Source organism: Nilaparvata lugens, unplaced genomic scaffold, assembly GCF_014356525.2.
Source record: "Nilaparvata lugens isolate BPH unplaced genomic scaffold, ASM1435652v1 scaffold5765, whole genome shotgun sequence".
Classification (NCBI taxonomy): Eukaryota; Metazoa; Arthropoda; class Insecta; order Hemiptera; family Delphacidae; genus Nilaparvata; species Nilaparvata lugens.
In genome coordinates, this window is record NW_024091550.1 from 2,483 (window position 1) to 19,308 (window position 16,826).

The window sequence follows — 16,826 nt, forward strand, 5'->3', positions numbered from 1 at the left end:
CTCAGATATAATTTAAACAAAAATTTTCTAGTGGAAACGGTTGAGCATGGACATCTCTTCAATTAATGTCCAGTAACATTTTCACCTGAAATCGAAAATAAGCTTGAAATTTGAGAAAATGTAATTTTTCAATTGCAAACTGTTGGCAACTGTTGATTCTATTAAAAAAATCATTCACTATGAAGAGATAGCAGATCTCGTGGGTATCCGGCGTTATTGACCTTCCACCAGCTGGCTCAGATCTTTGACTCGAGATACGCGCTTACACTAGCGTCAGGTGATCAATTTTCATGACGGCAAGGAAAGTGGTGTGAGTGCGCCACACCAGATTTTTTGAAGAGGTTCTAAGTCTGTTAATCTTCTTCTTCTTCTTTGGCTGTGCCTTTTCCCATTTAAATGGGGTCGACATTCCTTCCTCTTAGTCTGCCTCTCCACAAAGCCCTATCCAATGCTTGCTCTCTCCTCCAACCACTCTCCCGCAAGTCAGCCGCTATTCTATCTCCCCACCTCATCCTAGGTCTACCTCGTCCTCTCACACCATCCAAAACCAAATCCTGCACTCTTCGTCCAACATAATCCTCCTCCCGTCGCTGTACATGCCCAAACCACCTCATCCTTGTCTCCTGCATTTTCTTCCCCAGTGGTCCAACTTTTACAGTTCTAAGTCTGTTAATATTTATCCTAAATTCCATTACTTAGGTCATTGTAGTTAGCAAGGATTTTCTATTCATAATTCAAAATGTGATTATAATCTTTCATTCCATTCAAATACTGAGTTATGTAATTTAACTTAATTATTCTTTGCATGTACATTTTTTACAATGTAAAATTAAACGTTATTCTTGAACAAGGTGTCAAGAGTCTTAATGAAAGTATTCTAATTACTTTAATCGAAAAACATGGATGATTTACAGAAAATGAAGTTACCTTGGATGACGATGATATGGAATAGTAACGACACTGAAGGCGAGGCAGCAGTTCACATATATGATCAATGGGCGGTTTACACGAAGGCATATCTTCCAGGATATGCAGAATGTTACGGTTGTCCTGGATTATCCAGCTGTTGTACAGCTGTTTACCCTCTGGACTTGTGGAAGCCATCGATTTCAGTTTTACTTGTTCCTATAAGAGTCAACATCAATAACTACATTAATGACACAAATAAATAGAGAGCTAAGTTATTGAAACTTACCACCTGTAAACAAAAACCCGTGCAAAGTCTAAGGCTCGGTTGCACAAAAGCTGGTTAAATTTTAATGTGATTTATTTCACGAGAACCTATCAGAGAAGGCCTTGGTTAAAGTAGAGAATGTATCGAGAACCTATCAGATAAAGCCTTTTAGAAAAGACAGCTTCTGTGATTGGTCTCGTGAAATTAATCACGGTTAAAATTTAACCGGCACTTAGTTTAGTCATAGTCCATGCAAACATTAGGCTAGGCGCACACCATTTAGTCAAGACATGATCAGACACGTTTAGTCACAATACTTCACATAGTTGCTTATGAAGACATGTCTAATTGCAATGACTAATCAGTGTGTGTTGCGTCATAAGCAGCAATGTGAAGTATTGTGACTAAACGTGACTAGTCTTGTCTTGACTAATCGATGTGGGACCAGCCTAAGGCCAGGCGCACACCAGCTAGTTAAGACAAGACAAGACATGATCAGACACATTTAGTCACAATACTTCACATAGTTGCTTATGAAGACATGTCTAATTGCAATGACTAATCAGTGTGTGTTGCGTCACAAGTAGCTATGTGAAGTGTTGTGACTAAATGTGTCTTGTCTTGTCTTGACTAATCGGCGTGTGACCAGCCTAAGGCCAGGCGCACACCAGTTAGTTAAGACAAGACAAGACATGATCAGACACATTTAGTCACAATACTTCACATAGTTGCTTATGAAGACATGTCTAATTGCAATGACTAATCAGTGTGTGTTGCGTCACAAGCAGCTATGTGAAGTATTGTGACTAAACGTGTCTGATCATGTCTTGACTAACTGGTGTGCGCCTGGCCTTAGGCTGGTCACACGCCGATTAGTCAAGACAAGACACGTTTAGTCACAATACTTCACATAGTTGCTTATGAAGACATGTCTAATTGCAATGACTAATCAGTGTGTGCTGCGTCACAAGCAGCTATGTGAAGTATTGTGACTAAACGTGTCTGATCATGTCTTGACTAACTGGAGTGCGCCTGGCCTTAGTTTGCGACATGGGGCTTTACGACCAATGTTATTTCTTACGAGAATAGGAACACACGATTCTACAAAATGACCTAGGCTCTTATTTCGCTCTTCATCACACACAATTAGCTCACAGGTTTCTATAAATCTAGAAGCACTGTTCTCCATAAGAGCTGCAACAAAACAGGGAAAATTAAGGACATTATAAGAATAGTTATTTGTATATCTAGAGTGAAAAGTGCTGTTTTTTCTCCCTGAGGGAAAAGTTTGAAGCCCGAGACGAAGCCGACGGCAACAATTTTCCTGAGGGAGAAAAAACATTTTTCACTCGTGATATACACAACATTTTTCCTCCACCTACATTTTTATAAAAACTGCTAATAAAATAATTTTTAAAAACGTATGTGACCAAACAATGTGTTACAACATAATCTAAAAAGTGAACAGAAACAGCTGGCTTGTAATCATAGTTCTCCTCCGACAGCACTATCTGTCGGCTAAAGTTGTAACAACAATGACAGCCAAAACTACAGCTATGATGAAGTTCCCGTTTCAAATTGATTAGTTAATAAGTAATATCGTTGGCTGATATTTTGAATAACATGGAATAAAAGAAAAAATATATACATTTGTTAGTATAGTGATATGAAGTTTGTAATAATAATTTCAGCATACAAACATAAATTTTATATATCGATCAAATGTCTGGTTGAGGTATTGAATTTAGTTGGTTAATGACTACTCTATATGCTTCCTCATCTGAGCTTAGACCTTCTGACCCATTCCAAATGTACGTTTTTAAAATAGAGATGCTTCCCATGTTATTTAAATGGAGTCACTTTTACTCCCTAGGGAGTTTTTCTGTTTTTTAGTACCGAGAGCGAAAAAGTGTCACTTTAGTATCATGTTTCAGGGAGTAAAGTAAGTACTTTTGACAGTAGGTGGAGGAAAAAATAATTAATATAACACTCAAGGTATCTAAAGTTACTCCTTACAATAAACATCAATGGTTAATAACTTATAATCAAACCTTCAAAATTCAAAATTGATAATTCCTTCCGGATTATTCTTTGAGTGGAAAAACCTTTGAAAACTCAGAAATTTGGACAATATTTTTCAAAATTGTGTTAGAAATAGTAAGGATTATGCCTGTTTTTTTCTTCCAATATATATTATATTATCGTCATTGAATGAGATAGTATATAAAAAAAATAGAACTAATAGCATAATGAAATTGTGTTCTGAATAGTATACAAGGATATGAATTCACGGCTACTTTCTTGTATTTATAAAATAGAAAATAGTACCCTTTAAAATTAATAAAACAAGAATACAAATTGTAACTACAATCACCGAAACTAGTAGTTACAATTTGTATTCTTGTTTTATTATTTTATTAATTTTAAAGGGCACTATTATTCTATTTTATAAGTATACAAAGGATATGCCTGTTTTTCTTCCACTGCATATTTTTGCCATTAAATAAAAAAATATATATATTATAAGATAGAAGCAGTTAATCTCCTTACCTCTGGATTACTGCAATACTCAGACAGTTCTTTCAAGATGTGAGTTCTCGGGTTTGAGGTTATATCGAGATAGTAAGTAAGAGCTGTGCGATACGATGTAGGGCAGGGGAACGGGTGCTTCTTGCTTGAGTCCTCTGAAAATAATCAAATATTTTTGAGAAAAACATATTTAATCTATAATATAATAGAGGAAAGAATTGGCTTATACGTGCAGGGGATCAGGGGATAGGAAATTCACGAATGACGCAACATCACGTCTGAACTAATGAACTGATTAACTTGGAATTTCGCATATAGATTCTTAATTTACCAAGAATGGTTATAGATCTATTTCCAGTTCGTCAAGTTTTCAGTACATCAACTTTTTAGTTTGTCAAGTTTCCTTCAAGTTTCCAGTTTGTGATACTTTATGCTTCAGTGGTCATCTATCTATCTATAAAATTATAAAGAAAAGAATTGGCTTATACATGTACGAGATAGGAAATACACGAATGACGCAACATCACGTCTGAATGAACTGATAAACTTGAAATTTTGCCTAACGATTTCCTAGTTATAGGAAATTCTTCAAGTTTTCAGTACATCAAGTTTTTAGTTCATCGAGTTTTTAATACGTCAAGTTTCCAGTTTGTTATAATTTGCTTGAGAGTCAAATATTGTGTATTCAATTATGTGAGAGTCAAGAATTGTGTATTCAGCATCTATACATATACTAGCCGTCAGGCTCGCTTCGCTCGCCATATCCGTCTAGCCAGACGTTTAGTCTGGACCCCCGACTGGATCGTCCAAGAATGAGATTAGCAGGCTCGCTTCGCTCGCCTGCATTTTCCGTTTGAGCATTCTTATCATATGTTAGGACAATCCAGTCGGGGGTCCAGACTAAACGGATATGGCGAGCGAAGCGAGACTGACGGCTAGTAATGTAATATTCCCAGGATTGAAGTAGCAGTGCCCAATAAATTTTTCCGCGATAAATGCATTTAAATCTTGAACTTGGTGCCAACCTAACAAAGTCAACTCAACTTAATGCCAACGTGACAAAATTATTAATTTAGTTGCCAGTTAACAACTGTTTCGAAGAGGTACTCTATCTAGATTATAGTTTTATAGTAACATATGATATGGAAATTTCAATTATAATTAAGAGATTGGGAGAAGAAGAATATACATGCTAAAAGACGAACTTTGAACCCTTAAAAACAACCCTTAGAGTTAAAATATTGCCAAAACATTTCTTAGTGCGCCTCTAAAGGGCCAACTGAACATACCTACCAAATTTGAACGTTTTTGGTCCGGTAGATTTTTAGTTATGCGAGTGAGTGAGTGAGTGAGTCAGTCAGTCAGTCAGTGAGTGAGTGCCATTTCGCTTTTATATATATAGATAGAAGAAAAGCGAAATGGCACTCACTGACTGACTGACGACTCACTCATTCGCAGAACTAAAAATCTACCGGACTAAAAACGTTCAAATTTGGTAGGTATCTTCAGTTGGCCCTTTAGTGGCGCACTAAGAAATCTTTTGGCAATATTTTAGCTGTAAGGGTGGTTTTTAAGGGTTTAAAGTTCGTCTTTTAGCATGTATATTCTTCTTATTCTCTTAATTATAATTGAAAAATGTCGATACCATATGTTAATATAGAACTATAATCTAGAGAGAGTACCTCTTCGAAACAGTTGTTAACTGGTAACAAAATTAATAATTTTGTCAGGTTGGCATTGAGTTGAGTTGACTTTGTTAGGTTGGCACCAAGTTGAAGATTGAAATGCATTTATCCAGGACCTCCTAATACCAATTTATCCAGTACCTCCTAAATACCTAAGATTGAAATGCATCTATCGCGGAAAAATTGATTGGGCACTGCTACTTCAATAAGAGCTACTCGCTTCGCTCGCCATATCCGTTTAGCCAGACGTTTAGTCTGGACCCCCGACTGGATCGTCCTAACATGATAAAATTGCTCAAATGAAAAATGCAGGCGAGCGAAGCGAGCCTGCTGATCTCATTCTTAGACGATCCAGTCGGGGGTCCAGGGGGCGGAGCCCCCTGGCTAGACGGATATGGCGACGAAGCGAGCCTGACGGCTAGTGAAACTATAAAACTAAATTCAATCTATCTGTACTTTTATTTATTTATTCATAGACGACAATAGATACAATTCAAATGTAAACAACAACAGGCATTCGCCCAAAACTGTTTTCAACCTCATCAACTTATATATCTAAGGGTGTGATCACATTGAATGCGTATATGAGCAAGTGTAAGCTTTGTTATGCATGATCAAGAGCGCAGATGAATAACAAACAATAGAGCAATAGGAACATTGACCCCAAACGCGTGCACTTGCTGGCAGCGTTCAGTGTAAGCAGCTACATGCAGTCACAACGTGTTTATATGGCTCTTTCCAGATTTTGTTCTTCGGCTCATGCATGATCTGACGTGCACTTGCACATATACGCGCATGCCATGTGATCATACCCTTAGTTTGCATCAAATACACTAAAGGGAAATAGCTATCTCTGGAGCATGCTGCACACGGGGACAATAGCAGCTTCCACTAGCTGTCTCGGGAACAGGGAATTGAAAATATCATGCACATTTTAGTTATATCATCCAATTCCGCGTTCCCACAACAGCTAGTAGAAGCTAGTATTGTCCCATGTGCAGGCTGCTTTAGGCTTTGAGAAAAACAAGACTAACTGAAATCTTGAGCTACTAAAATATTGAAGAATTTAAAATATGCCTTTTATTTAACAATCCTCGGTAAATTGAGAATGAATATATAAAAATCGTATTATATTAAAGCTTTTCAAGTTAATCAGTCCAGTAGTTCAGACGTGATGATGGCGTTATTATAACTCATTATATTATTTCCTTATTATTTTTTTATTATGTGTTTTTTTTTCTTCGTAGAAGTATTACGATTTGCCAGAATTTTTATTCCAATTTGAATATTTGTTATTTTTTTCGTATGGGAATTACGAATTGCCAGAATTTTTTATTTTCAATTTAATATTTTGTGATTTTTTTGTTTTTATAAGAATATTATGATTTTCCCTCTTCCCATTTACCATGAAATGCGTTCTATATACCCTGTTTACACTGTATTTATGGATCACTATATGAATAAGAGAGTACCATAGTTATATAGTATATTAAAGATACTCGAGAGATTTTTTAATTTTTTTGTTGTGAATTCTGTTTCGATTCCTCGTTTCAGAATTTACTATTCTGTAAAAATATTTGCTTCTGTGCTAAATCAATTTAAATCAGGTTAAGCGTATTATAATTTCATCTCCTACTCCCACTGGCGAACAAGAGTCATCTTATGCCAGTGGTTTTTTCACTTACCGTTTATTATTATTACACTTTGGTTGTATTGTATTGTCATGTTGAGCTTTGTTTGATTCATGTACGTATATGTATTTATGAGTGTGGAATGAATTTGAATTTGAATTATGTTATACATTATCATATTGTAGATAATAATTGTATTGATAAATGACTGATTGATCGAAAAAGATGTAATTTTTTACCATCAGTGTTAGTTAATGTGAATAAAGTATCCAAATTGACACCCAGCAATTTTCCTAGCTTCTCTACGTTTTCATCATCGTTCTTGGCATAGACAGCACAGTGATCACCTAGGAAAAGAGAAAAATAAATAGATAAATGAGAAAGGAATATTGAGAACAAACATAATTTTGGCTGAACAACATGTATTTTACAAAATGAATGAGAAAAACATAAAGCTGCGTACACATATTCGCGCTTCCAACCCGCACCGAGCACGCTCATCCCTCGTACCGCCCTCGTACCACCATCGAACCACAGTCGCTCCGCCCACGCACCCATCATGAACCTTACGGAAGATGTTAGATCTTCTCGCGTTCCCCGGTCGAACCACTGTTGCTCGCCGGTCGATCATCAATCGCTCTGCTGGAGTGACGTTCGGTTGCGGAGCAGAGCGACAGTCTGTACGCACCTTAACAGACATTATTCTAAGGCCTGGTTGCACAAAAAACCGGTTAAAATTCAATCGTGATTAATTCCACGAGAACCAATCAGAAAAGCCGTCTTTTCAAAAACGCATTTTCTGATTGGTTTTCGTGGAATTAATCACGATTGAAATTTAACCGGTTTAGTGCTTAGACCAGTTATAGAATAGACACGGCCCATTGTATATTCATACTGAAAGTCGATGAAACCAACATCTACTGGCATATCACCTATCGTGACGTCAGCATCGGATAGAAACAATGTAAACAAACTCTGCAGAAAAGTTTTCTATCCGATGCTGACGTCACGATATGGTGATATGGCAGTAGATGTTGGCTTCAGAGGCTAGACTTCCCAGCGTGTCTATTCTATAACTGGTCTAAGGTTTAGTGTAACCGGGTCTTACTGTTTAAAATTGGATTTCGTGAATTTTATGAAGTCAATGCGTTTGAACCAAGACGGAGAACTGAACAAGGAAATAGCACATCGAATAAATACAGTCTGGATGAATTGGAGGGAAATGACTGGAATACTTTGTGACGGTACTAAGCAACTCAAGACGAGGCTCGACCAACATGTCGAGTCGACGCTCGACTCAATCTCACAGTCGTGAGGTCGCGGTGACTAGAATCATAGAGAAACAATAGCGTAAGTAGATATCCCATGGTATAGGGCTTTATGTCGCAACTTTTATTGTTATCTCAAGCCGATAGTCCACGTAGTTCTTTCCCGTGAAGCTTTATGACGCTGGTATTCTCTCATATTGTGCCGTTCATACACTCTTACCCGGTCAAAACAGTAAAAATCGACAGTAGTCGGCTTGAGATAACAGTAAAAGTTGCGACATAAACGCCCTATACCATGGGATATCTACTTACGCTATTGTTTCTCTATGCTAGAATCGACACATGCTGCGTCCAGAAGAGACTAGAGTCGCAGTCTCTTGAGTCGCGTAAGTGTGAGTTGAGCCTAAGTCTATGTGTTGATTATTAAGGTGCGTACAGATATACGCGCCTCCAACACGTTCCGCGCACGTTCCGCACTCGCTCCGATCATGAACGTTACGGGAGATGTGAGCTCTTCTCGCGTTCCACTCTTGCTCCCCGGTCGATCATCAATCGATCTGCTCGAGTGACGTTCGATTGCGGAGCAGAGCGAAAGTCTGTACGCACCTTGTTTGTTTGCTTGTTTTTAAAGCTTCCCAGAGACTCTAATCAGAGTATAGGAATGTCAAAAATGTATAATACATACAGTATGACAAAAAAGGAGAAAAAAAAAACACACAAGGACCCCTCTCTACACACAAACTCTTCGTGGTATAGAATACTCCAAGCAAAAAAACTTTTCAACTCCTTTCCTTCTCAAAACATTGACATCTTCACAATTTTTCAAGTGAGTAGGAAGCTTTCTAATAAATTTAAGGCCCATATATGTAGGTTTTTCTCAAAAAGAGCTGTTTTGTGATACAGTGAAGCATAGTCTCCTCTATTTCTAGTATTGTATCCATTCGAATCAGCATTTCTAGTCATTGTCTTTCTTCCAACATGCATAATCACCTCATATATATATAAATTAGACCTTAGACCTTTAGACCTTGTAAGACATTTATTGTAAATGCTATATTGTAATAGCCTAAGACATGTTAGAATACATGAAAAAATGAAAGAATGTATAACGCACCAGTATCGTATCGCATCCTGGAGCCTTCAATGTTGAATTCAATGTGCATGCAAGATCTGTTGCCAGCCTTATGCAGTTCTCGGTTCACTGTGATTGGAGCCAGGTACGGATTTTTCACATCGAATGGTCTGCAACAACATACATCAACAATTATTGTTAATACAGCTGTGCTTTTAGTGAATTAGATTATGTTTTAGTTCTGGTTCAAAATTTTTCTTAATAACTAAATATTTTCAAGTTCTGAAAGTTTATTGAATGTAATTATTCTATTATATTCGTTTTTTAATCAAATCAAATTCAAAATTTCTAGTTTATTTATTTCTGGACTGAAAAGTGGACTAAATCAATTCAAGTGAATAGCATAACCTATAATTTTTATTCGTTCATAACTCTACCTTCATTGTATTATCATTCATTCCATCCTCATCTCCTAGGCTTAAAATACTTCTAGGAAGTCGCCTTTGTAGAATAATAAATAAAAAAATCTTTCAACAAAGAAAGAGCCAACATTAATAGTAGAAAAAGTTTCCTAATTTTCTATTAATAAATATTTTAGGTAGATATCAACCTGTCAGCTCAGAGTTGAAAGCAATAGCAAACTAAGTACTATAGTGAGGTCCACGTTATAATGGCAGTGGAGAAAGATAGGAGAACAACGCTACCGATCCTCTGTTTTGTCAGTGCTTTCTATAGACGGTAGCTGATACAGGTTTATGATGTTATATTAACTGTTCATTCTTGTTTAAATTGGTCAATTCTATTTTATTTAGCAATAAATTATATTTTTCAATTATTTAATAATGAATTTTCATTATTAAGAAGATATTTTGTTAATGAATTATCAATTCTACATTGTTAAAAGACGATCTGGCAACAGGGAAAAGCGAGTAAGAGATAGCGCCTTCCACTTTGTTGAATAATATATTTTATAAGGCAATACATTTTTTTCAATTATTTCATAATTAAGATGAAATATTTTGTTAATTAATTGTTAATTCTACAATGTTAAAAGACGATCTGGCAACAGGGCAAAGCGAGTAAGAGATAGCGCCATCATTGTTGAATAATAGACAAGGATAGCAATACCATTGCTAATGAAACACTGCCATTATAACGTGGACCTGACTATAGAGCTTATGAACATTTAAAAAACATCTTAGGCCTCTTACATCAAGATGGTAAGCGCTGGTTCATTTTTTACAGTCCGGGTGCTGTAGCTTTGCCTATCGGCGGAGGGCTACTAGACTACAATACTACCCAAACAAAAACATAGAACATTTTTGAAAATGTATCTTTTCATAAGCAAGCAACAGATGCTCTTTTGTATCTTCTCAGAAGCAACGTATTGTATCCGAAAAGATACACAAGAAGTTTTCATGTATCTTTCCATAAGCAATAGATACTCTTTTGTATCTTCTCAAAAGCAACGTATTGTATCCGAGAAGATACACAAAGAGTTTTAATGTATCTTTCCATAAGCAACAGATGCTCTTTTGTATTTTTTCAAAAGCAACTTGTTGTATCCGAAAAGATACACAAGGAGCTTTTTGGAGAGCATGTGTTTCCAAATGGTGACACTCAGACCAGTCGATTGTAGTCTCCGCGACTGTCATCATTTGAAAACACATGCTCTCGACTAGAGTCGAGTCGCGTGTGAGTTGAGCTTTAGAGCTTGTTCACATGACAGCGACTTATGCTCGGTTGTCGCTCGATTGGCAAATCGCTCGGTTTGCCAGCCTCGACAGCGATTCATGAGCGGTTTGCGCTCGGTTATGATAAATAATTACTGGGTACAACATCCATGTACTCAATCTTAATATCTTAATCTATGTACTTAATCACTATATTACTCAAACATATATTACTGCTCTGATCGAAACCGCCTCGGTTGACTGAAGACCATGTGTACGCTCTCATGCCTGCTCTAGTATATCGAGCCGCCCGGCAACCGAGCGACAACCGAGCGGTTGTAGTCTGAGACTACAACCGCCGCGATTCGCCGGCGACTACTAAAACCGAGCGATGCATGTGTACGGCACCATGTGTTTCCCTATACCTGGCAATCGCTCGGTTTGTCAACCGCGCGACAACCGAACGTAAATCGCTGTCATGTGAACAGGCTCTTAGTATGCCAGTTACTCAACCACTTACTCTACTATAGTAAACGCAAATTAGATAGGCGGGTGATGGTGGCACCATCTCTGAGTGAAATTGGTAAATTTATAGCTTTAAATTACATGTGTTATTCTAAATATTGGAGATGTGTCAATCATATGACAATTTTAAAATTAGGTTTTATTTATGTTTCAGAGAAAAACAAACAAATACTCATCACTTGCACAATTACAACGGTTCAGTAAAGTCTTCAATTGGTGCTAATCGTTTCTAATTTTTGGTATATTTTTTACTCAAATGTGAGAATGTAAAATTTACATGAATGTATTAATGAATTTGAAAAATCTTGAACAAACATATTTTTAATGAGAAGTCAGGTTAAGATGACATTTCAAAGGTGAACAGACACAAAGCAGACAAACTTTTTTTTCCGCTTGAAATTTACAAATTTCACTCAGAGATGGTGCCACTACCACCCGCCTATCCAATTTGCGTTTACTATAATGAAAACCAGGCTTAAGTGTAAAACGTCCGAATTGTCGGATGTGATCGACTTACGGTCTCTGATTCTTGAGGGAGTGCAGTCGCGCCACCTCTCCTGTGTAGACTCGGTCGGTGTTGATTTCGGTGTGCTCTACCAGCTGGTACTGGCGAATGCTCACATCCTCGCCCATTGTCTCGATGCCGAAGTACTCGCACACCGATGGCCAGAACTTGTCTTTCCATGTGATGAAGTCGTCTTCAATACTGCAAACATGAAAAAATGGGTTATTCATAGTCTCGATGCCAAAAATGAGTTATTTCCTGTATTTTCTATTCAATTTATTTTACCAAAAGCACGAAAACAATACAAAGATGTGACAATTAGAAAAATCTGGTGTGGCACACTCACACAACTTTCCTTGCTCATTGAACTTATAAGCCCCATTCTTAAAGGAGAATAATTTAGGGGAATAACATAATGACGATTGGCAGCAACATATTTGACACTACGATCAGACTACTGAATATCTGTATATATAATTGTTTTCAGAGTACTTTTTCCTTTGTGTAAATTGTGAAATTCGATGATATTTCTCAAAAGTCGTCAAAACTGCTGTTCTATAGATTAAATATCTCGAATATGTGTTCTTTCTAAGAACTGCGCTACCTACCTACCTCATGCACGAGAAGGAGGCTACAAAGTCCAATTCTCAAGGATGGGGTGGACCCCTCATTAGTTTCCCAGAAAGTAGACTCATGCCAGTTAATAGAGCTGATAAATAACTATACAGGGTATAAATTTGAGAAATTCGTTTTTTGTGAAAGTCATTTTTGAGAAAACCTTGAGAAACATGGTTTTTAGTATTATCCGCCATTTTTCTCAAGAGTATTACGGAGCTCCTGCAATTTTCCCAGAAATGAGACTCATGTCAGTTGATAGGGCTTATAATAGCTATCCATGGTATAAATTTGAAGAAAATCGTTAGAGCCATTTTCGAGAAGACCGTGAAAACATGGTTTTTTTAGTATTATCCGCCATTTTGAATTCAATTTTATTGAATTTCTTAATGTCAGATCCTCATGGTATAAGGACTTAAGTTTACAATCTCAAGTCAATCGGTTGATTAGGAATGGAGTTATCGTGTTCACAGACATACACACATACACACATACACACACACACACACACACACACACACACCACACACACACACACACACCACACACACACACACACACACAGACCAACACCCAAAAATCATGTTTTTGGACTCGGGGGACCTTGAAACATATAGAAAACTTGAAATCGGGGTACCTTAATTTTTTTTGGAAAGCAATACTTTCCTTACCTATGGTAATAGGGCAAGGAAAGTAAAAAAAAATTAATTATTATTATTCTAAATATCTATATCAACTATCTGTAAAATACGGCTGGAGGTGAAGAACTACTGGCATAAGTGAAACACTTGTTTTGATACCAATCTTCAATACTGAAGACGTAAAGACATCAAAACTTGGGTTATTTATCCATCAAAGCGTATTACTCGCAAAACGATGGCCAGAACTTGTCTTTCCACGTAAATGGAGTTGACTTCAATACTGGAGCAGAACACCAACAAAAATTATTTATTTATTTTGTCGATGCTGATCTCCAACCCTGAAAACAGTATTAAGTGAGTTCAAAAATAACTGGAAACCCTATATAAACCCAACGTTAGTAGACAGAAGGTTGATCACTCACTGGTGTAAAATTCAAAGTAGTGTTGGGGACGCCAGCGTGACGTCACGTGTAGTAAGGAAGTGATAGAGTAACCACACTGAGCATACAGTTTTTTCACTGTAGCTTCAAATACATCGTCGTTTAACCCCCTTACGATTGAGCTAGAACTTTGAAATTCTCTGTACTTATAGCGAATGAATCGCAGATTCTAAAGCTGCATACACATATACGCTCTTCCAACCCGCACCGAGCACGCTCCTCCCTCGTACCGCCCTCGTACCGCCCTCGTTCCTCCATCGAACTACAGTCGCGCCGCCCACGCACCCATCATGAACGTTACGGAAGATGTTAGATCTTCTCGCGTTCCCCGGTCGAACCATTGTTGCTCCTCGGTCGATCATCAATCGCTCTGCTGGAGTGACGTTCGGTTGCGGAGCAGAGCGAAAGTCTGTACGCACCTTTATGTCTACTAACTTTGATAAAAACACACATGGAACCCTACAATAAATTAAAACGACTCAATAAAAAGTGATCAGAGGCATAACGAGAGGCGGCTGCACCAACATGACAACGTAGAGTTTATAATGGGAAATTCACTGTTTCTTTATACTATAGTGAGGTCCACGTTATAATAGAAGTGGAAAAAGATAGGAGAACAACGTTGCCGATCATCTATCTTGCCAATGCCTTCTATAGACGGTAGCTGATACAGGTTTATTGATGCAACTGTTCATTCTCGTTTAATTATATTTTATTAAGCAAGAAATTATATTTTTCATAATAAATTTTCATGATTAAGATGAGATATTTTGTTGATAAATTATTTATTCTACATTGTTAAAAGACGATCTGGCAACAGAGCAAAGTGAGAAAGATATAGCGCTATCTGCTTTGATGAATGCTAGACAAGGATAGCAATACCATTGCTGATCAAACACTGTCATAATAACGTGGACCTCACTATAGATAGCTGAAGTATTTAAGAATAAATAAATACAAAGTAGAATTATTTGAACTTACTTAGCATCGTCATCTCCCAGACCAAGTTCACAGACCCGAGTGGCCCCGAGCTCCTCTAGTCTCTGATCAACGTAGATACCAACTGCATTGTAGTGCTCGTATGTCTTGTTTCCTAATCCGAAAACCTATAAAAAAATAAAATATTGTATTTAAAAGTCAATTGTAATAGCTGGAAAGAACCTACATTCTTGATAAACACAGGAAGCGTCTGAGCGTCAAGGGCCTAGAAGAGTAGAGAAGAAGAGTAGAAGAGTAGAGAAGAAGAGTAGAAGAGTAGAGAAGAAGAGTAGAAGAGTGGACCAGACGGGCACTCGCACTGTGACGCTCCGCTTGTAGACGCTCCAAAAAATAAACCAGTTTGTTCCACAGTTTGACGCCACGCTCCGCTCCGCGAGTAAACGCTTCCAGTGTGTTGCAGCTCATTACTTAACATTATATTGTTCACGACGCTCCTCAACGCCACGCTCCGCTCCGCTTTCAGTGTGTTTGTACCCTAACGTACATGAATAAAGAACTCTCATCTAATTGACCGAGGGAAGTGAGGTCTAAGATTCAAGTCGACGGTTTTGCAATTTGTCTTTTTTTATGTTTATATTCATGTTCCGCATTTACAGCGAAACGCAGCAATAGATTTTCATGAAATTTGACAAGTATGTTCCTTTTTGAATTACGCTTCGACGTATACATACGGTTTTTTGAAATTTTGCATTTTAAGGATAATACAAAAGGAAAAGGACTCCTTTGAACGCCAATATTACCGTAAAAATTAGACCTTGAAATTATTCATCATAAATCAGCTGTCTAGTGGACTATAATACTACCCGTTCAAAAACATCGAACATTTTGAAAATGTATCTTTCCATCAACGTTAGTAGACAGTTGTCTACTAATTTGTCTTTCCATAAGCTGAGGCCATGATTCTAGTTTGGAGTTATTGATAGAAAACATTTTTTTTACATTTGTCGTTTTTAATCTGATGATTAAAATTGCAACAAATATTATTAAAAAGAAATAGATTTCTAAAATCATGAAAAGTGAGAAATGAAGTTTGTAGGAAATCAGCATTATGATAGTTTATTTTGTTAATTTCAACACACCGATTTTTCGCCAACACGACAACACAGAGTGCTGTCTGATGGGTTGATTGGATTGGCGTATCGACGGCAGCCAGACCTGATAACAGCGCTCACACTCACATTCCGGTACGATAAGACAGAAAGCTCTATGTTTATTTAGGATTTTTTCTAGACATTTTAAATTGATAAATGATTTATTAATTTTTGAGAAAACATAACAGGTCAATGTAACTTAGTGAGCACGAGGTCTACTGTTCACAGAACTACTAGTCTAATCATCAACTAGGCTTAAATTACTTGTAGAAAGTTGTCTTTGTAAATAAATAAACTTACAGCATAGTTGAGACCGGTGAGATCGGCACTTCCATTTTGCAGCCACTCATAGAAATCCATGGCGTTATCAGTGGGATCTCCCTCTCCGTAGGTAGCCAGGCAGAAAACTGCCAGCGAATTCGGTATCTCCTTCATATTAATTAATTCACCCTGCAAGCAGAACAAAGCAAGTGTTCGCTACAATTCAACTAGATTTAAACATTTATTGGCAAAGGTACTTGGAATAGTGCTGGACTCTGAGCTCTCCTGGCGACCTCATTAAGACCAGCTGAAACGCAAACTAAACTCGGCTGTATTTGTTCTTATAGAACCGTGAAGAAATTGCTGGATACAGGAACGCTTGGAAGTGTTCATTTTGCTGTGTTTCATTCTCTTATTTCATGCTGTGTTGTATTTTGGGGCAATTCAACTCATGCAATACATATATTTAGGATTCAAAAGTGGGTAGTTAGAGTGATGGTGGGTGAATCTATTAGAGCAAGTTGTAGAGATTATTTCAAAGAGTTAAAGATTCTCCCACTACTAGGTGTATATATTTTGGAGGCTCTTTGTTTTATTGATAAGAATAAAGATAGGTTCAATACAGGAGGGTTGTTCCACTCATACAATACCAGATATAGACAAAACCTCATAGACGACATTCATCGAACTGGTATGTATGAGTGCAGGAACTGGCTT

At 37.3% G+C, this 16,826-nt stretch overlaps 1 protein-coding gene across 1 annotated transcript; it reads right to left on the bottom strand.

Annotated features, from left to right (window-relative positions):
* Positions 1–912: 912 nt before the first annotated feature.
* LOC120356094 (NADPH--cytochrome P450 reductase-like) lies at positions 913–16,325 on the bottom strand (the record flags this gene model as incomplete). Its single annotated transcript, XM_039444913.1, has 7 exons — positions 913–1,125; positions 3,725–3,858; positions 7,259–7,366; positions 9,402–9,529; positions 12,075–12,263; positions 14,740–14,864; positions 16,149–16,325. Coding segments are annotated over 7 exons (1,074 nt in total), but the record flags the coding sequence as incomplete, so codon positions are not given.
* Between the last annotated feature and the right edge of the window lie 501 nt (positions 16,326–16,826).